Source organism: Salvelinus alpinus, chromosome 22 (assembly GCF_045679555.1).
Source record: "Salvelinus alpinus chromosome 22, SLU_Salpinus.1, whole genome shotgun sequence".
Taxonomy (NCBI): Eukaryota; Metazoa; Chordata; class Actinopteri; order Salmoniformes; family Salmonidae; genus Salvelinus; species Salvelinus alpinus.
The window spans coordinates 23,744,313-23,767,043 of NC_092107.1; the positions used below are offsets into that span (position 1 = coordinate 23,744,313).

Consider the following 22,731-nt stretch of genomic DNA (forward strand, 5'->3'; position numbering starts at 1 on the left):
GAACAGCATTCTCACATAGGTATTCCTCTTGTCCAGATGGGTTAGTGCAGTGTGGTTGCGATTGCGTCGTCTTTGGACCTATTGGGTCGGTAAGCAAATTGGAGTGGGTCTAGGGTGTCAGGTAGAGTGGAGGTGATATGGTCCTTGACTAGTCTCTCAAAGCACTTCATGAAGACGGAAGTGAGTGCTACGGGGCGGTAGTCGTTTAGCTCAGTTACCTTAGCTTTCTTGGGAACAGGAACAATGGTGGCCCTCTTGAAGCATGTGGGAACAACAGACTGGGATAAGGCTTGATTGATTGAATATGTCCTTAAACACACCAGCCAGCTGGTCTGCGCATGCTCTGAGGACGTGGCTGGTAATGCCGTCTGGGCCTGCAGCCTTGCGAGGGTTAACACGTTTAAATGTTTTACTCACCTCGGCTGCAGTGAAGGAGAGCCCGCAGGTTTTGGTAGCGGGCCGTGTCAGTGGCACTGTATTGTCCTCAAAGCGAGCAAAAAAGTTATTTAGTCTGTCTGGGAGCAAGACATCCTGGTCCGAGACGGGGCTGGTTTTCTTTTTGTAATCCGTGATTGACTGTAGACCCTGCCACATACCTCTTGTGTCTGAGCTGTTGAATTGCGACTCTACTTTGTCTCTATACTGGCACTTAGCTTGTTTGATTGCCTTGCGGAGGGAATAGCTACACTGTTTGTATTCGGTCACCTTGCCCTGGTTAAAAGCAGTGGTTCGCGCTTTCAGTTTCACGCGAATGCTGCCATCAATCCACGGTTTCTGGTTTAGCACACAGCAGGTTGGTGGCACCTTTAATTGGGGAGAAGGTGCTTGTGGTAATGACTGGAGCAGAGTACGTGGAATGCTATCAAATACAGTGCATTCGGAAAGTAATCAGACTCCTTTACCTTTTCCACATTTTGTTACGTTAGTCTTATTCTAAAATTGATTAAATAAAAAATGAGTACGAGACTTGAAATTGAGCTCAGGTGCATTCTGTTTCCATTGATAATTCTTGATGTTTCTACAACTTGATTGGAGTCCACGTGTGGTAAATTCAATTGACTGGACATGATTTGGAAAGGCACACACCTGTCTGTATAAGGTCCCACAGTTGACAGTGCATGTCACAGCAAAAACCAAGCCATGAGGTATAAAGAATTGTCCGTAGAGCTCTGAGACAAGATTGTGTATGGGCACAGATCTGGGGAAGGGTACCAAAATATTTCTGCAGCATTGAAGGTCCCCAAGAACACATTGGTCTCCATCATTCTTAAATGGAAGAATTTTGGAATCACCAAGACCCTTCTTAGAGCTGGTCACCCGGCTATCGGAGGAGAAGGGCCTTGGTCAGGGAGGTGACCAAGAACCCGATGGTCACTCTGACAGAGCTCCAGAGTTCCTCTGTAGAGATGGTAGAACTTTCCAGAAGGACAACTATCTCTGCAGCACTCCGGCAATTAGGCCTTTATGGTAGCGTGGCCAGACGGAAGCCACTCCTCAGTGAAAGGCACATGACAGCCTGCTTGGAGTTTGCGAAAAGGCATCTAATGGACTCTCAGTCCATGAGAAACAAAATTCTCTGGTCTGATGAAACCAAGATTGAACTCTTTTGAAGGAAAGATGAGGATCGAAGGAAAGATGAACAAAGGAAAGATGAACAGAGCAAAGTACAGAGGTCATTGAAAACCTGAGCACTCAGGACCTCAAACTTGGGCGACGGTTCACCTTCCAACAGGACAATGACCCTAAGCACACTGCCAAAACAACGCAGAAGTGGCTTCGGAACAAGTCGCTGAATGTCCTTGAGTGTCCCAGCCAGAGCCTGAACTTGAACCCAATCTAACCTCTCTGGAGAGAACTGAAAATAGCTGTGCAGCAACGCTCCCCATCCAACCTGACAGAGCTTGAGAGGATCTGCAGAGAAGAATAGGATAAACTCCCAAAACAGGTGTGCCAAGCTTTTATCGTCATACCAAGGGGGAGTTAGAGCACTCATTATACATTTGGGTCCCAAGGTTTTTATATGACCATTCATATCGAGTGGTTCCAATGACGAATTTGACGCGAGCCACCCATCCAGCAAAGATGGCTGACAAAACATTACGGTAAGTAGTTATAACTTCATGACGAGTCAAGCAAAAATGTACAATTGAGAGGAATATGTTAGTTAATGTAGAGACAAACGTTTGCATATTTTTTTGTCATGAAGTTAATTTCTGCTGAAAATGGCTATTTAGCAAGTTAGCCGACTAGCTAGCTAGTGTTATGACATGAGTATGCATTTGTAATTCTTGTTTAATATTTTAGGGACTCCTGAGAAAACCAGACTGTCTTCTTGTGAAACAGTGGATGTAAATATTCTAGCTAGCTAAAGCATTTACTGCAAATTGTGTTAGCTTGCCTTATATTTGCCATGCAATACAGCTGAGGTAACATAGCTAGCTAACTATTTATTTGCTTATTGTGTATTGGAGGATAAAAATAACTGTATGCCTTTGGATGTGTAACAAGCTACAGTATGTAGCCGATCGGTGTATGGACTCTAAAACTTTTGGTATGATTATCAGTTCAGAACCTATCTATGAACCTCAGCTATCATAGTTGTATCGTCAAGTCTGAATGGCATTAATGAAGCCTATGGACTGAGTAGAATATAATAACTTTATTGTGCCAAGAATGCAAGTCCTATATACATGTACAGTAGTTATTACCACGCATGAGATCCACACATTGTAGCCTGTACATTGAATATATTCACTGTAACATGTACTCATGTTACATCTGAATGTAACCACCGTATGCCACAATAACACTAAAGTTCTTCACAAAAATGATTTGAATGCATTTAAATGGTTTGAAACTTGTCTGCCTGTTGAACACACATCCTCAGCCTTCTATAGGAATTTAACGACTGCATAGGACTATGTTTTGGATGACTGGCTGCGAATGCTTATTGAATTGTTTTATTTCTGCCTTTTCTATTCCAGACATTCTGAAATTCACTTAAGCATCCCATGTATGTAACTTTAGTCTTTCACTTTTCAATAATCTGGTGTGCGGTTCAGGTATGAATCTCTGTGAGACATTCTTTTTCAGTCATATCCAATACCAGGTGTATCAAACTCCATTCTTTGAATGAAGCTGTGTCTGCCTGTATGTATTACAATTATGCACTTCAACAGTCTTTACCGCTCCTGGGATATCAATGATTACACATTGTAACTATGCAAAAGACTAGAAACATGATTTAAGTAAAGGCTGATTTGTAATTCATATATACAGAAATACACATATGCAAATCTAACTACCTTCATCTGCATTAATCTGAGGACACAGGATAGGTGTAGTATCTTAATGAGATACTTAATTTCAACCAGTGGAGAATGTGAAACGCTTTATTGAAAGTTCATTATCCAGGTGTTATAATAAATGTATTATGTATTTATAATTGTAATATTATAAATACAAAGAGGTGGGGAGAGAGGTAAAACAGAGGAGCAGGTAAAGCAGCATATGATTAATGAATTAGTGCCACCCTAATATTCTCTCAGTTCATCACAATTACAGTGTCTCTAGCGGTGTCTTCTAACCAGCCTTGGACTCCCAGTCGGCCCAAAGATTATCTTAACTTCTTATGGCTGCAATACCATTTTAAAGGTAATCTTGTTGTTAATCCCACCAAAGTGTCTAATTTCAATGCTTTTCAGCGAAAGCACCACAAACGATTATGTTAGGTCACCACCAAGCCACAGAATAAGCACAGCCATTTTTTCAGCCAAAGATAGCAGTGACAAAAAGCACAAATAGAGATAAAATTAATCACTAACCTTTGATGATCTTCATCAGATGACACTCATAGGACTTCATGTTACACAATACATGTATGTTTTGTTTGATAAAGTTCATATTTATACAAAACAATCTAAGTTTACATTGGCGTGTTACGTTCACTAGTTCCAAGAACATCCAGTGATAGTGCAGAGCCACATCTATTCAACGGAAATACTCATAAATGTAGATGATAATACAAGTTATACACATGGAATTATAGATATACCTTAATGCAACCGCTGTGTCAGATTTCTAAAAAACTTTGCGGAAAAAGCAAACCATGCAATAATCTGAGACGGCGCTCAGAACTAGTCAAATTAGCCGCCATGTTGGAGTCAACAGAAACCAGAAATTACATGATAAATATTCCCTTACATTTGATGATCTTCATCAGAATGCACTCCCAGGAATCCCAGGTCCACAATAAATGCTTGATTTGTTCGATAATGTCTGTTATTTATGTCCAATTAGCTACTTTGGTTAGCGCGTTTGGTAAACAATTCCAAAGTCACAAAGCGCGTTCACTAAAACCTGACAATGTCCAAAAGTTCCGTAACAGTCAGTAGATACATGTCATACGATGTACTGAATCAATCTTTAGAATGTTGTGAAAATAAATCTTGAATAACGTCCCAACCGGAGAATTACATTGACTTCAGATGAGCGGTGGAACGGAGGTCCTCCTCATGTGAATGCGCATGGTCACCTCATGGCAGTGGTGACTAATTCTCCTCTCATCCGGCCCACCTTCACAGTAGAGTCATCAGACGAAGTTCTACAGACTGTTGACATCTAGTGGAAGCCGTAGGAAGTGAATACTCATTCATATCTCGCTGGGATTTCAATGGGATCTTTGTTGAAAATCCACCAGCCTCAGAATTTCCACTTCCTGTTTTTATCTCAGGTTTTTGCCTGCCATATGAGTTCTGTTATACTCACAGACATAATTCAAACACTTCAGAGTGTTTTCTATCCAATACTAATAATAATATGCATATATTAGCAACTATGACTGAGGAGCAGGCTGTTTACTTTGGGCACCTCTGTGCACCTTTCATCCAAGCTACTCAATACTGCCCCTGCAGCCACAAGAAGTTAATAGTGGGTGAGGCGGCGATGACGGGATTGTCTTCCTCTCTCACATCAAAACATACCTGCAGACGAGAGACAGATGGATAGAGAGAGAGCATGATTTAGCTTAGTTTTTTTTATTCTAACACGGTCAGTCATCATAATCATCAGGAGGTGAAATGCAAAACCCACCTTGGATTATTAACTCTGGGACTACTACATCTATTTATATTTCAATCTAAAGCATCTCTTTAATAATACTTCCTGTATAATATCCCTTACAAAAAATCATAACATTGGATAGATGCATGTGTAGCACGTGACAATAGCAAGGATAGCGTCACAAATATCAAGGATAGCGTCACAAATGAATACATAAATAACATTTGAAGCTTGATAATGACTTGATCATTTGAATCAGCTGTGTAGTGCTAAGGCACAAAAACATGTTGAGTCCCCAGGACCAGGACTGAGAACCGCTGCTCTTCATTGGGACCTCTTAATCTACAGACAGGCTTTCACAGTTCTCTGTATCTGAGAACAGAAAAGCTCACAAGAAATAGACTATACACAATACCTGCTCTATTCAGAATAGCCTCCCCTCTCACTTTGACAGCTGGGCCTGCTATCCTTTCACCCTCCTCCAAAAAATACAAATGTTTGCCATTATCAAGAGTGGCACTGGGGCTAAAACAATATCCTATATAGTGTGGGAGGACTGCACCTAAATAGGCTGGAGACTTATAACTAATCGAAGAGCATGCATGTATATGTCCTGACCAAAAGATGAGTCGTTGGTAGGGTTCACTTGACGTTGCAGCACAGCAAGATTCTCAGTAGACAGGGGGCATGGGATGTCAGGAACAATGACCCCATTGTTAGTGTTTCCAGATTATCCTCCTGATAAAGTAGGTCCTCCATGTGCTGAATCTGGAATGCTCAAAAGAAACAAATCTGTATTAGTGATGATATAAATTTGGCAGCAACGGGCTTGATAGTCCAGTGAAAATGTCTGAGTGTTTGTGGTGTAAATCTGAAAATTAGCAGCTGACATCTTAAGCGTTTTTTTAATTAATGCGAGACAGGTTCCATGTACAACAAGACAGGCAGAGATGAAGAGAGAAAAAGAACACAGAACCGTTTACTTACCTCTGGTTATGGACACTTTTGCCAAAAATAAGGCTTCTACGGCCTGTTCCTCGGACAGTGAAGATACATCTGGCAATATCCACATTTCCGACCCCTTGATCAGCTCGCACTCTGAAAGTAAAGAAAATAGCTTATTTTTTGTAGATATTAAAATAATAACAGAGATATGAACATTCAATCTAAAGCAACAGATGTCATTTTCAGGATACGTCAATACAGCACAGTCAGCTTAACACCAGAATGGTATTGTGGTTGTTCATTAGGTGATGGGAAATATGCAATATGCATACAAATAATATACTTACAGTTAAAGTCGAGAAGTTTACATACACTTAGGTTGGAGTCATTAAAACTCGTTTTTCAACCACTCCACAAATTTCTTGTTAACAAAGAATAGTTTTGGCAAGTCGGTTAGGACATTACTTTGTGCCTGACAAAAGTCATTTTTCCAACAATTGTTTACACACAGATTACTTAACTTATAATTCACTGTATCACAATTCCAGTGGGTCAGAAGTTAACATGCACTAAATTGACTGTGCCTTTAAACAGCTTGGACAATTCCAGAAAATGATGTCATGGCTTTAGAAGATCTGATAGGCTTATTGACATCGTTTGAGTCAATTGGAGGTGTACCTGTGGATGTATTTCAAGGCCTACCTTCAAACTCAGTGCCTCTTTGCTTGACATCATAGAAAAATCAAAAGAAATCAGCCAAGACCTCAGATAAGAAATTGTAGACCTCCACAAGTCTGGTTCATCCTTGGAAGCAATTTCCAAACGCCTGAAGGTACCACGTTCATCTGTACAAACAATAGTACGCAAGTATAAACACCATGGGACCACGCAGCCGTCATACCGCTCAGGAAGGAGACGCGTTCTGTCTCCTAGAGATGAACGTACTGTGGTGCGAAAAATGCTAATCAATCCCAGAACAACAGCAAAGAACCTTGTGAAGATGCTGGAGGAAACGGGTACAAAAGTATCTATATCCACAGTAAAACGAGTCCTATACCGACATAACCTGAAAGGCCGCTCATCAAGGAAGAAGCCACTGCTCCAAAATGGCCATAAAAAAGCCAGACTACAGTTTGCAACTGCCCATGGGGACAAAAATCGTAATTTTAGGAGAAATGTTCTCTGGTCTGATGAAACAAAAATAGAACTGTTTGGCCATAATGACCATTGTTATGTTTGGAGGATAAAGGGGGAGTCTTGCAAGCCAAAGAACACCATCCCAACCGTGAAGCACGGGGGTGGCAGCATCATGTTGTGGGGTTGCTTTGCTGCAGGAGAGACTGGTGCACTTCACAAAATAGATTGCATCATGAGGAGGGAAAATTATGTGGATATATTGAAGCAGCATCTCAAGACATCAGTCAGGAAGTTGAAGCTTGGTCGCAAATGGGTCTTCCAAATGGACAGTGGAAGCATACTTCCAAAGTTGTGGCAAAATGGCTTAAGGGCAACAAAGTCAAGGTATTGGAGTGGCCATCACAAACCTTGACCTCAACCCTATAGAAAATTTGTGAGCAGACCTGAAAAAGCGTTTGCGAGCAAGGAGGCCTACAAACCTGACTCAATTACACCAGCTCTGTCAGGAGGAATGGGCCAAAGTTCACCCAACTTGTTGAAGGCTACCCAAAACGTTTGACCCAAGTTAAACAATTTAAAGGCAATGCTACCAAGTACTAATTGAGTGTATGTAAACTTCTGACCCATTGGGAATGTGATGAAAGAAATAAAAGCTGAAATAAATCATTCTCTCTACTATTATTCTGACATTTCACATTCTTAAAATAAAGTGGTGATCCTAACTGACCTAAAATGGAATTTTGACTATGATTAAATGTCAGGAATTGAGTTTAAATGTATTTGGCTAAGGTGTATGTAATCTTCCAACTTCAACTGTACCTTCCTTGAAAATCCATCTATACCGCCAAAGATGACAAATGTTGTCTCTTGGAAAAAAAGCATTGGAATTAAAAGTGAAATGTTTAACCTATTATTCCCGCTTCATTATTTATGTATCACCAGTTGATGAACAACTCCAGTTTCATACATCATTGAAATGTGTCTACAAATAAGTAATAATAAAAAGTAAAAATTACTTCTTAGATTTGATGGAGACATTATACATCTTCGTACCTTTGTCAATTTATGATTTGTATCAGTGTGGATGAGAGAGTATTTTTGCCGACCAATGCAACAAAGATGGATCATTCTGGCAATGATACCTGCACCATCTACACGCTGCAAAGACTCCCTAACTCTTCGCCATTGTACATGATGGCCCATTGCTTGGAGATTTCCTTTGACCATTATTAAGCCTGCATGGGGCATCCTTGCCTTAATGGCCCTAACTTTCTGGTCTAACACTTCATCTGACATATCAGAATAGCATTCCCTGACAGACATATTGTGATCTTTCATCCTTCTGTAAAAAGCTAACCGGTACACTGTCATGAAATATGATTATATATCGACTATGAAACAAATAGGACATGGCCTGCTTATGAGTTGCCATGAAAGAAAGTTAGATGAATTCAACTGAAAATGGTGAGAACAGGCGCTCGTAGCTAAATGTGTTTGGTTAGCTTGAGAAGAATAATTGTATGATTTATCATTCTACGGTATGTATGTAATATAGTAGAACGTTATGAACCGACACTGAATCGTAGGAGCTAACTACTAGCTATGTGGAAGTTGGACGGAAGAACGCCCAGTGCTGCTTACCTGAGATTCCATCATCACACACTCCTTCGTAGGTGTCCGCTATGACTTCCTTTGTGTCGGAAAGAAAGGCTGAACAGTATTGGTTGTAGCCAAACTGACACTCCAAAAATTGCCAAAATGGAGTGTGATTGATAGCGAAATTAAATAAAGTTTTGCTCTCGACAAAAATACATCCATTTGTTGCAAGTTGGGGATGGGGGCTAATAGCTGAACAATAGACTATTTAACCTTTACTAGAGAATAGTTTAATAGCCGAGCTAGGTGTGAAAAAACCCCGTCCTATCACAGACCAGATTTGCCTTATCGACCAAGGGGGAGTTAGAGCACTGATTTATGCTTTTGGGTCCCAATGCACTACTGTGTGTCTAACTGACAATGAATGGGCAATATAGACCAAATAATAAACTGATAATTGTGCACGACTTCAAATGAAACAAGCAGGGAGGAGGTTTCGAACCCAACCTTCTTGCCCAAAGTCCAGCGAGCTATCGACTGTGCACCAAAAGCATGCTCAAGTCGCAGAGTCGATAGAGCGCGTCCTCACGGTAGCTTGCTACTCAATGTAATAAAGTAATTACTTTTTCAAATAAGTTACCTTACACGTTATGTTGGCTGACAATTTGTTAGCTACGCTGTATTTAGGAACAACATAGCATATTACAGCAGTATGTACCGGTATGTTCGTTATCTACCTAACGTTAGTAGTTATACGTCAAACTTGACAGTATATTAACTATAGGCTATCTAACTACCCAACGTTTATTGACATGATTATTCCCGTCATTCTTAGCTTAGGTAAATGGTATAGTCATTGTTCGTTCTCAATGGACATTCGGGTGCTTTCGTAAATTCGCTCTGGCTATCTACTCCGATTTCAGAGCACTCTCATCTGAATGTACCAGAGCGCAGAATAATGAATTTACGAGCGCTCAACACCTGTTGAATATGGCCGGTGTCAGTAAACATCGGCAAAAAAGCGTAATTAAATTGTTTCCAGCAACACAGTTACAGTCACCAACACTCTGGTTAACACAAAAACTGCCTAACCAGCTCTGCTAGGGTGAGTAAAATGGTCAGAGTGGTCTCATTTGTGTCTGGAAGTAGCTAGCATGCTAGCCAATGTTAGCTTGGGTGCTTGACTGCCGTTGTAAGGCCAGAACGCTCAAATCAACCCTATTACTCGGCCTGAACGTCCGGTGTGGGCACCGAGAGCGAAACGGTCTGAATTTACCCAGAGGGTTTTTCGGTTATCATGGAATAGAAACACCATAATATTAATCAAATGAATTAAGCAATAGAAGACTATCAAGAACTTCTCAAAGATGGCCTCTGGTGGTCAAACTAGCACTAACTTGCATTAACAGAAAAAATGGCTGACAATTAGATAATGTGCCACAGAATGCGCTGCAGTATGACACAACTTAAAGGAGCACCCACTAACAAAATGTGGGAAAAGTAAAGCGGTCTGAATACTTTCCGAATGCACTGTACATCAAACACATGATTTCCATGTGTTTAATGCCATTCCATTTGCTCCGTTCCAGCCATTAATATGAGCCATTCTCCCCTCAGCAGCCTCCAATGAGTTAGAAACTCACACCCAGCACACTCAAATCTCCCACGCACACACATACTGCTTTCACATTGGATTTAAGGTATTTTGCTTGTTAAAAAATAATAATAATAATGTGGGTAATATTTATTTGACTCCCCTTACAACTAGGCCCATTTTTACCACATTTTTGCCTGCATACACCTTTTATACCTCTCGTGTACATGCCGGGGACGAGTGTTGGTGGTGTGGGGGTGTATTTTAATAAATCCATTGAGAATATACATCATCAAAAATACACTGCTCAAAAAAATAAAGGGAACACTTAAACAACACAATGTAACTCCAAGTCAATCACACTTCTGTGAAATCAAACTGTCCACTTAGGAAGCAACACTGATTGACAATAAATTTCACATGCTGTTGTGCAAATGGAATAGACAACAGGTGGAAATTATAGGCAATTAGCAAGACACCCCCAATAAAGGAGTGGTTCTGCAGGTGGTGACCACAGAACACTTCTCAGTTCCTATGCTTCCTGGCTGATGTTTTGGTCACTTTTGAATGCTGGCGGTGCTTTCACTCTAGTGGTAGCATGAGACGGAGTCTACAACCCACACAAGTGGCTCAGGTAGTGCAGCTCATCCAGGATGTCACATCAATGCGAGCTGTGGCAAGAAGGTTTGCTGTGTCTGTCAGCGTAGTGTCCAGAGCATGGAGGCGCTACCAGGAGACAGGCCAGTACATCAGGAGACGTGGAGGAGGCCGTAGGAGGGCAACAACCCAGCAGCAGGACCGCTACCTCCGCCTTTGTGCAAGGAGGAGCAGGAGGAGCACTGCCAGAGCCCTGCAAAATGACCTCCAGCAGGCCACAAATGTGCATGTGTCTGCTCAAACGGTCAGAAACAGACTCTATGAGGGTGGTATGAGGGCCCGACGTCCACAGGTGGGGGTTGTGCTTACAGCCCAACACCGTGCAGGACGTTTGGCATTTGCCAGAGAACACCAAGATTGGCAAATTCGCCACTGGCGCCCTGTGCTCTTCACAGATGAAAGCAGGTTCACACTGAGCACATGTGACAGACGTGACAGAGTCTGGAGACGCCGTGGAGAACGTTCTGCTGCCTGCAACATCCTCCAGCATGACCGGTTTGGCGGTGGGTCAGTCATGGTGTGGGGTGGCATTTCTTTGGGGGGCCGCACAGCCCTCCATGTGCTCGCCAGAGGTAGCCTGACTGCCATTAGGTACCGAGATGAGATCCTCAGACCCCTTGTGAGAACATATGCTGGTGCGGTTGGCCCTGGGTTCCTCCTAATGCAAGACAATGCTAGACCTCATGTGGCTGGAGTATGTCAGCAGTTCCTGCAAGAGGAAGGCATTGATGCTAAGGACTGGCCCGCCCGTTCCCCAGACCTGAATCCAATTGAGCACATCTGGGACATCATGTCTCGCTCCATCCACCAACGCCACGTTGCACCACAGACTGTCCAGGAGTTGGCGGATGCTTTAGTCCAGGTCTGGGAGGAGATCCCTCAGGAGACCATCCGCCACCTCATCAGGAGCATGCCCAGGCGTTGTAGGGAGGTCATACAGGCACGTGGAGGCCACACACACTACTGAGCCTCATTTTGACTTGTTTTAAGGACGTTACATCAAAGTTGGATCAGCCTGTAGTGTGGTTTTCCACTTTAATTTTGAGTGTGACTCCAAATCCAGACCTCCATGGGTTGATATTTGATTTCCATTGATAATTTTTGTGTGATTTTGTTGTCAGCACATTCAACTATGTAAAGAAAAAAGTATTTAATAAGAATATTTCATTCATTCAGATCTAGGATGTGTTATTTTACTGTTCCCTTTATTTTTTTGAGCAGTGTATATACGTAACATGCAACAATTTCAAAGGTCTCAAAGGTCTTGAAATAAATGTATCTATGAATTTCACATGACTGGGAATACAGATATGCATCTGTTGGTCACAGATACCTTATAAAAAATATTTTAAAAAGTAGGGGAGTGGATCAGAAAACCAGTCAGTATCTGGTGTGACCACCATTTGTCTCATGCGGTGCGACACATCTCCTTTGCATAGAGTTGATTAGGCTGTTGATTGTGGCCTGTGGAATGTTGTCCCACTCCTCTTCAATGGCTTTACAAATTTGGTGGTTATTGGCGGGAACTGAAACACGCTGTTGTACACATCGTCCCAGAGTATCCCAAACATGCAGGTCATGAAGAACTGGGACATTTTCAGCTTCCAGGAATTGTGTACAGATCCTTGCAACATAGTCTGTGCATTATCATGCTGAAACATGAGGTGATGGCAGGGAATGAATGGACGACAATGGGCCTCAGGATCTCGTCACGGTATCTCTGTGCATTCAAATTGCCATCGATAAAATGCAATTGTGTTCGTTGTCCGTATGTTATGCCTGCCCATATCAAAACCCCACCGCTGCCATGGGGCACTCTGTTTACAACGTTTACATCAGCAAACTGCTCGCCCACATGGAACCATACATGTGGCCTGCGGTTGTGAGGCCAGTTGGACATATTGCCAAATTCTCTAAAACAACATTGGAGGCGGCATATAGCAGACAAATGAACATTCAATTCTTTGGCAACCGCTCTGGGGACATTCCTGCAGTCAGCATGCTAATGTACGCTCCCTCAAAACTTGAGACATCTGTGGCATTGTGTTGTGTGACAAAACTGCACATTTTTGTGGCCTTTTATTGTCCCCAGCACAAGGTGCACCCGTGTAATGATCATGCTGTTTAATCAGCTTCTTTAGAATTAAGCATTTTGTGCATATGGAACATTTCTGGGATCTTTTATTTCAGCTAATGAAACATGGAACCAACACTTTACATATTGTGTTTATATTTTTATTCAAAGCAAATCCTTCCACTTTGTTAAGGAGCATGTGTAGGTTCTTCGTCATGATACCGATAGAAAATAATAGCAAACCTATTTTCAAAAGCATGTGAGTCTGGTGTATATATTTCAAAACCTATGCAGGCTTTTGGGCAAAAGTGAGCAAAATAATAGGCTTACTGTTGATTTAGGCTACGTTATTGCATGCTAAATGTATCTGATCAGTGATAGATTAGCAAACGAATAGATTAGTTTTACCACCTCCACTTACAGTATTTGCCCAGACAGAAACCAATTAACCAAATAGCCTATACAGACAGAGATTCGGTTAAACAAAATCACATTGATTGATTATCAGACAAGCCAGTGGAGTTGCAGGATTTTGGTTGGGAGTTGGCCTAGGCTACTAAGCGACTGCAAGTGAAGAGCAAAATAGTTAAACTACATAACATGGCAAAATGTTGTAATAAATGAGCCAACTAGACAAGATGATCATGAGCATCACTCACCTCAATTTAGCTAACATTTCCCCAGCCTAATTGTAGTCTAACCAATATTCAATCTGACAGATTGATTCATCAAGATGAGCCCCCACGCTTGCAAGAGTTTAAGAGCGTAATGTGTTTGCCAATGCCGCCTCAGCATTACGGCTATGTTTCATACTAAGCCATAGGCAGAACTTTATTGAAATAATTGTTATTTATTTATGTTATTTAACCCTTTTATTTTACCAGGTAAGTTGACTGAGAATACATTCTCATTTACAGCGACTAGGTCGTTTGGCGTAAATAAAAGTTTAGGTTTTGATACCGACAATACCTTTTCATATATAAAGAAAAGGTGGAAAAAAGCTGACGGGATGGTAAAGTATAATACTGTAGGTCTTAGAACAGCTGACGGGATGGTAAAGTATAATACTGTAGGTCTTAGAACAGCTGACGGGATGGTAAAGTATAATACTGTAGGTCTTAGAACAGCTGACGGGATGGTAAAGTATAATACTGTAGGTCTTAGAACAGCTGACGGGATGGTAAAGTATAATACTGTAGGTCTTAGAACAGCTGACGGGATGGTAAAGTATAATACTGTAGGTCTTAGAACAGCTGACGGGATGGTAAAGTATAATACTGTAGGTCTTAGAACAGCTGACGGGATGGTAAAGTATAATACTGTAGGTCTTAGAACAGCTGGGGGTAGTTTGTGTGCGCTTTGTTTGCCCCGAGAGAGGGAAAATGATTTAGCTTTGTGTTATTTGACAAACACACACACACTCAAGTATATTTGGTTATAGGATTTTAACTTTCCATATGTACCAAGCAAGGAGAAAGATTTATGCTAGAGGCATCTAATTTCATTATGCTTTTCTGACAAGTTTTCTAACATTCTTTATTGTACAGGTCTGTCTTGTCTTGGTCTAAGGAGAGGGATACCTCTTCTTAGTTGGCCTAATTTCTGGACACTCGTGACCTAAACGATGAGCTCATAGAGGGACAGTGCCAGGCTGTCTCCGGTGTGATGCCTTTGCAGGACATTAGGTTCTCCCATAGGTTCATTAGGTTCTCCCTTCAACTGCAAGTAGATCACCACTGTGTGTGTGTGTATTGCGCACACGTGTGATGAAAACACCAATGGGTCCCGTGCCACCACTAACAACACTGTATGTCCCCTGCTGCTCGAAGGGTTCACCCTGCCTTTGAAACACATTAACAGAACAACGCTCTCTCAGCACCCTGTAATCATCATAACATACATCATATTATAAACTGGATGGTTTGAGCCCTGAATGCTCATTGACTGAAAGACATGGTATATCAGACCGTATACCACGGGTATGACAAAACATAACTTTTTACTGCTCTAATTACGTTGGTAACCAGTTTATAATAGCAATAAGGCACCTCGGGGGTTTGTGATATATGGCCAATATACCACGGCTAAGGGCTGTGTCCAGGCACTCTTCGTTGCGTCGTGCATAAGAACAGCCCTGAGCAAGAACAGCCTTGAGCTGTGGTATATTGGCCATATACCACACCCCCTTTTACCTTATTGCTTAATTAATCACCACAGTGTGTCTCGTAGTGTGTGACACAGCTATGTATCTAGCGTGCAGTAATATTAGACTAGGCTAGATTCTTGGTTCTCAGAATGCTAAGGATTACTCTGAATTTGCGTAACAGATGCGTGCCGAGTGGATTTCCAGTCCACATATAGAACCTTATTCTCTAATGTCCTCAACAATTTTAAACTGAGCCCAGCCGGCCCCCTCTCTTCTCCCGCTGTTACCTTCCCCCCTTCGTTCTTATGTAGCCCAGGACTCAGTCTACCGTGTGACGCAACAAACAGGACAGACACACTAAGAATACGTTGTTGTTTTGGCCCGGCTCTAGAGTTGTGTTGGCATTCTGAACATTTCTGTGAGGTGGAGGGCTGAAGCGGTGGAAAATGGTTGGGGGATGTTTTGAGTTTCCCTCAAGACAACATTTCTTCGAGCTGATGTACTACTGTTCCTTCTAGTGTTTTCTGGAAGAGCATCGCTCAAAGCTTGTTTGTGGCATAACTCTGACTGGATCGCCTCGTGACTCAGTGTTTTTAGAAGGATTGTGAAATGCTTTTATAAGTGGAATATGTCTGCTTGCGTGAGGGGCTGCTGATGTTGGATAGCAGGAAGCAGAATTGTTTATGCTTCTGTTTTTAGTTGTGGTGTATTCCTTTGAGGAAGGAGGGTTATGTAGAATAACCCTGTTGGCAGTTGGTCTTGTGTGTCTGTCCAAGGTCCATCAATTCTTTAACAGATAGTGTTTTATGTCACAGTACATTCTGACTCATTTGGTGTCTCCTCTTGTGGTAAATGTGTTGATAATAATAGCTGTAACCAACCACTGCCTTAGAAAATACTGAATGCCACTTAGTCTAGATTTGGACCATGGAAGAGGTTTTGGACTCTCTTGTAGGATTGATTTTATGGTGGCATAGACAGTTCATTGTACATTGTCAACCTACTGAGGGCTGGAGGTTAAAGGGGGTGAGGCTGTCCTGTATTTGTACCTCTTACGTATTATCAATTACCCTCCAGGACAGTGTCCAGCCTGGCCAACACCCTTCTTTCCTCTCCTCCTATTCTTCCTCTCCCAGTCCTCATCAACCAGTATAGAGCAGGGGCTGAAAACAGCTTGTTATGTAATCTTGCCCAGGCCAAGACCAGACACCACAAACACACACACACACACCGACCAGAATCCCATTATCCTAGTATCCACAGCAACGAGCCAATGGGATTGGCCAGGGAGGAGGGGGGCCCAGCCAATAAGCCTGGTGCAGTCTGACAGGTCAGCAGATAGGAAGGAGCTGAAGTGGAATTAATGGGTGGCTGTTGTGGTTGCTCTCTATCTGGAAACCTTGGCTGAGAGACCATTAGAACCAGAGAGTAATGCAGTCCAGTAACTGACTAGTATGGCAGTTGGTAGTCAAGGAATTGTTTTTGAGACGCATTGATTTGTTAGTACAGTACACAGAAAATAATTCCATCAAATGTATTTGAACTCATACGCTCCTTAGAAAGGAAAGAAGCCTTTCATGTGGCAGGCTGTTTCTCTTAAATTTGGAAATGGTTTTTGGAAATGTTTTTTTGCCCATGTCACAAGATACACTTCTGGATCTAATCATAGATAGCCTACTTAGAATGGCACTGAAGGGATTGGAAAATGTGTGACGACAATTGTGTTGTTGATGAGAACTTGATGCACATGCCAAGATGCTTGATCTGCCATATGCTGCAGTACCCTCAACCTGACACCACACACATGCGCAAAAACACACCCAAACACTCCCCCAAATACATGTGAGCTTGCTTAACCTGGAGGCCTGCTTGGGTTACTTTGGCTCCTGTCCAGCATCTTCTTTGCTCCTGCATCACCATGTTGACAAGGTGGCTCGTATATCTGTCACCTTGCCCAGTTCCCTTGAACCAAATATCCCGAACACACACACACACCCCAGCACACCCCAACAACCTCCACTTGGACCTGTTGTGTAATAAACTCCATTCCTCTCCCCTCAAAAATGTAGACTGTAGCACAACACAGCTTGGAGGCGAGGGGTTCACTAAGGACGGCATGGTTTCTTGAGGGGCGCCAATTTGATCTTAACCCCATGTAGGTCGCCCAGTATGAGATGGAGGATGAGGGTGTCAATGTGTCTAGATTGGAGCAAGGTATTGTACTGTACGGATCCAATCCAGATCAGTGGATCAGTTATGCTATGGGCTTCAGTTCATGCTGGGTGGCAAAGGAATCCTATTGTCTGTACTCTACACATATGATCCATCTATACAGTATATGTAGGCTATATCTGTCTGCACCATACATACATGTCAGTCTGTGTGACGAAGCTGTTCCTCTATGTAGTGGATGTGACAGGTTGTTGTGAGAGAGATGATCACTCTAACCCATGTTGTTTCTCTCCTGTCTTCCAGGAAACTCCCAACTCTGTGTTCCTGGTCATGGAGGTAGGTGGAGTGTCACACTATCAGCATGCAACCTCTTCTACCGAGCTGCCTGTAGGCTGCCAGGGTCTCTGCCTTTGTGTTGATACCTCTCCCCTCTCTCTCTCTGTCTGTCTTACTCTGCTTAATTACCCACCCCTCCCCCATGCTCTCTCTCCACATGCCCATGGTAATTTCCTCAGTCCTATGAGAGGCTGCAAACCCAGTGTGCGCCTGTCCTCACTCTGCCTCTCCCATCCCCCTTCTTCTTTCTCTCTCTCCTCTCTCCCTCTCATTGCTCAAGACCAAAAAAATCCACAAACCGCCTGAAGGAAAGAAACTAACTATATGACACCTTAAGTAGCCCTTTAAAAATATACCTGTACACCCACACCCCGCTTTCTAGGAATACTGTTGTTCATTTGCAAAACATTGTTCATTTGCTTTATATTTAGCCCTGCAATACTTATTCTGCCCCTTCTCATATTCTTGCTGTTGTTAAGCTAACTGGCTGTGCAAGGTGTCATGGGACCCTGGTACCTTTTACCTTGGCCTGCCTGGGGTGTTCTAGCTTGTTGTAGATACCGCTGTGTTCTGAGAGCCACACTGACACTAAGGAGGTGGGGTCTCTGGCACAGGAGAAGAAACATACATGAATCTGGCTTTGGTCTTCTAGTTAGCAGGCTGCTTAATCAATGTATTCCCCTACCAGAGAGATGAGCATAGATAGCATCGACAGTAGGCTAGCATGGATGCTAATCTGGCTGGTGTTTGCCAGACTGCTTGTTTTGCCTAGTAAGAAAGGCTTGTCTTACTCAGGTTAGAGGAGGGATCAGATTAATTATTACTTATTAAAACTTCTTCAGGCTGCAAGCCCGACGCCGGTACACTTATGACAACATCCAGCTCAAGTGCAGGGCGCGAAATTCAAAATATATTTTTTAGAAATATTTAACTTTCACACATTAACAAGTCCAATACAGCATTTGAAAGATAAACATCTTGTGAATCCAGTCAACATGTCCGATTTTTAAAATGTTTTACAGCGAAAACACCACGTATATTTATGTTAGCTCACCACCAAATAGAAAAAAGGACAGACATTTTTCACAGCACAGGTAGCATGCACAAAGCCAACCTAACTAACCAAGATCCAACCGAACTAACCTAGAAACAACTTCATCAGATGACAGTCCTATAACATGTTACACAATAAATCTATGTTTTGTTCGAAAAATGTGCATATTTGAGGTATAAATCAGTTTTACATTGATGCTACCATCACAGCTACCGTCAGAAATAGCACCGAAGCAACCAGAGTAATTACAGACACCAACGTCAAATACCTAAATACTCATCGTAAAACATTTCTGAAAAATACATGGTGTATAGTAAATGAAAGACAAAGATCTTGTGAATACAGCCAATATTTCCGATTTTTTTAAGTGTTTTACAGCGAAAACACAATATAGCGTTATATTAGCTTACTACAATAGCTAACACACAACAACATTGATTCAATGCAACCGGTAGCGATAGCACAGTTCGACAGATATATGAAATAACATCCCAAAATGGGTCCTACTTTTGCTGATCTTCCATCAGAATGTTGTACAAGGGGTCCTTTGTCCAGAACCGTCTTTGTTTGGGTTTAGAACGACCTCTTTGCCTCTTGAATTAGCAAGCACACTAGCCCAGTGGCGCGAAGCTCTCCTTCCTGAACAAAAGCAGACAACGCAACACGCCTAACGTCCCGAATAAATTTCAATAATCTAATAAAACTATATTGAAAAAACATACTTTACGATGATATTGTAACATGTATCAAATAAAATCAAAGCCGGAGATAGTATTCGCCTATAACGACGGCTTTCCAGAAGGTGATTCCAGGTCCAACTTCGCGCTTTCGAAAAAACAGGAAATGGCGGACAACTTATTCCAAGAGGATTTATTCCACTTCAGACCAAGATAATCCATTCATTTCTTCTCTCACTTCCTCTTGACATCTAGGGGAAGGTGTATGACGTGTATGTATACCAATACGTATCATGCCCATTTATAGGCAAGCCTTTGAACAGAGACCTCGATTTCAGAAATCTCACTTCCTGTCAGGAAGTGGGCTGCAGAAGGAGTTCTGTTTCACTCAGAGAAAAAATTCAAACGGTTTTAGAAACTAGAGAGTGTTTTCTATCCAATAGTAATAATAATATGCATATTGTATGAGCAAGAATTGAGTACGAGGCCGTTTGAAATGGGCACATTTTTCCAAGTTACTCAATACTGACCCTGCAGCCATAAGAAGTTTTAAGCAGTCAGTGCTCAGGGCTCATACTCCAGCATTTTGGCACCGGTAGGAACACATCGAAAAGGAAACTGTTTTAGGGGAAACACTGCCGTTTTAGCTGCAACATGCTGACTCTGTATGAAACAAAGCAATCTCTTTTTTTGAGCGAACATTATTAATATGCAGTATGTGCCTCATAAATTATTCTCCTCACACGGAAAACAAATCATGGCGGCCCATAACCTTACAGCAATCAACGTGGGCACCCCCATAAGAGTTAAATAAATGAATATTACCTTAGCATTATGTGGTTATGGTGGAACCCTAAGAATGTCTTATTTAAACTCTGCTCAATGCCTCTGCTGCTTGCAGTAAACTGATTGGAATGCACACAGAGCATGTCTCTCACTCCATCCATGTGTCAATATAAGGATCTGAGCTGTAATTGATTTCCATGTACAAAGGCTAAACAACATGGTGTGGTAATAAACTGAACTGGAGTCAGATCCTATCGGTCACTGATAAGGCAGAGGCTCTTTAAGGCCAGATCAAACCAATGCTTTGATCAGAGGAAGCTCTGGTAACCAACAGGATTTAATTGGTGGTTCAACTGACAGAACTGGAAATGGTGGACAGACATGGGGTAGATGGTATCTTAAATGTTCCTACCACCTAGCTGCCCTCTTTCTCCTCCACTTTCTTTCCCCTTCTCCCTTATACCTTTTCTCTAACTCGCTCACTAACTCTCTCTGTCTTTCTTGGACTACTCTCCTTTCCATTCTCTGTGTTGACTAAGGATTAACAGAGACTGTCAGTACTGATAACAGCACAGCCATTCATCAGATTAATTGATGAGACCCATCGTTATCTGGGCTTTGTGGTCACATACAACACACGCACACACACACACACACACACACACACACACACAAAAAACACACACACACACACACACACACACACACACACACAAAAAACACACACACACACAGCTTGATACTGTTAATCCATGTTGTTCTTACACAGCCTGCTAATAGAATGGTTTTGTTTGTCTTGTTCCTCCCCACAGTACTGCAACGGTGGCGATCTGGCTGACTATCTGCAAGGTAAGCATCGCACTAATCTCAATACACACTGGGTATTATTCATCAAAACAAAGTAACTAGCGGTGGAGAGGAGGGGGGGTGTGTGTGTGTGTTCCCAATGCAAGGGAGTGCTGTGTGTAGGAGCCACCACAGTGTTATGACACAATGGGTTCTTTCTTTAGCACCGAGGTCAGCAAAGCTCTGACGCAAGTCTAGAAATGTGCCATCTCAAAGGTCACTCATCTCTCATAATGCTTCCCAAGAAAGCACCAAGCACTGAATGTCTTAATAGGATTCTGCTTGTGGAGATCTACGTGGTATGTCATTGACTTTAATGATGTAGCAGTTCATAGCTGTGAATTGCATAACACACACACCTGCCTCCCTGTTGATATCAACAGCAACAAAAATGTGTCACATACACGTGTTTAGCAGATGTTATTGTGGGTGTAGCGAAATGTTTATGTTTCTACCTCCAACAGTGCAGTAATATCTAACAAGTAATATCTAACAATACACACAATCTAAAGTAAAGGAATGGAATTAAGAATATATAAATGTTTGGACGAGCAATGTCAGAGCTGTTAAGTTCATGTTTTAAGTATCCCTATACTTCTGTTATTACGGGGCTATCACTGAGTCAAGAGTGCGCCTGCGCATGAAAGTAGTTCGTTGATGGACCTGGCCTTGAGTGTAATGGCTACTTGTAGTGTGTTCATATAGTATAGTCAACTTTGTTGAACTGGAACCTTGTCGTTGTGTCATTTCGAGTTAACAAGAGCGGCATAGACTAAGATACAGTAGAATGGGATAGAATACAGTATATACATAAGATGAGTAATGCAAAATATATAAACATTGTTAAAGTGATTTGTGTTATAATTATTAGTGGCCAGTGATTTCAAGTCTATGTGTATAGGGCAGCAGCCTCTAATGTGCTACTGTTGGCTATTTAACAGTATGATGACCTTGAGATAGAAGCTGTTTTTCAGTCTCTCGGTCCCACCTTTGATGCACCTGTACTGACCTCGCCTTCTGGATGATAGCGGGGTGAACAGGCAGTGGCTCGGTTGGTTGTTGTCCTTGATGATCTTTTTGGCCTTCCTGTGACATTGGGTACTGTAGGTGTCCTGAAGGGTAGGTAGTTTGCCCCCGGTGCTGCGTTGGGCAGACCGCACCACCCTCTGGAGAGCCCTGCAGTTGCGGGCGGTGCAGTTGCCGTACCTGGCGATGATACAGCCTGACAGGAAGCTCTCTATTGTGCGTCTGTAGAAGTTTTGTGAGGGTTTTAGGTGCCAAGCCAAATTTCTTCAATCTCCTGAGGTTGAAGAGGCGCTGTTTCACCTTCTTCACCACACTGTCTGTGTGCGTGGACCATTTCAGTTTGTCCGTGATGTGTACGCCAAGGAACTTGAAGCTTTCCACCTTCTCCACTGCGGTCCCATTGATGTGGATAGGGGGGTGCTCCCTCTGCTGTTTCCTGAAGTCCACGATCATCTCCTTAGTTTTGTTGAGGTAGAGTGAAATGTTATTTTCTTGGCACCACACTTCCAGGGCCCCCACCTCCTCCCTGTAGGCTGTCTCATCATTGTTGGTAATCAAGCTTACTACTGTTGTGTCGTCTGCAAACTTGATGATTGAGTTGGAGGCGTGCGTGGCCACGCAGTC

At 42.3% G+C, this 22,731-nt stretch overlaps 1 protein-coding gene across 3 annotated transcripts in view; it reads left to right on the forward strand.

Annotated features, from left to right (window-relative positions):
* The window catches only part of LOC139549287 (serine/threonine-protein kinase ULK2-like), an 80,033-nt gene that overhangs the window by 31,265 nt on the left and 26,037 nt on the right, over nucleotides 1-22,731 (forward strand). For all 3 annotated transcript variants that reach the window (XM_071359577.1, XM_071359575.1, XM_071359576.1), the window contains exons 4-5: nucleotides 17,686-17,718; nucleotides 21,048-21,084. In XM_071359577.1, coding sequence (XP_071215678.1) covers nucleotides 17,713-17,718; nucleotides 21,048-21,084 — 43 coding nt within the window. In that variant the 5' untranslated portion in view covers nucleotides 17,686-17,712. The remainder of the gene's footprint in view (nucleotides 1-17,685; nucleotides 17,719-21,047; nucleotides 21,085-22,731) is intronic.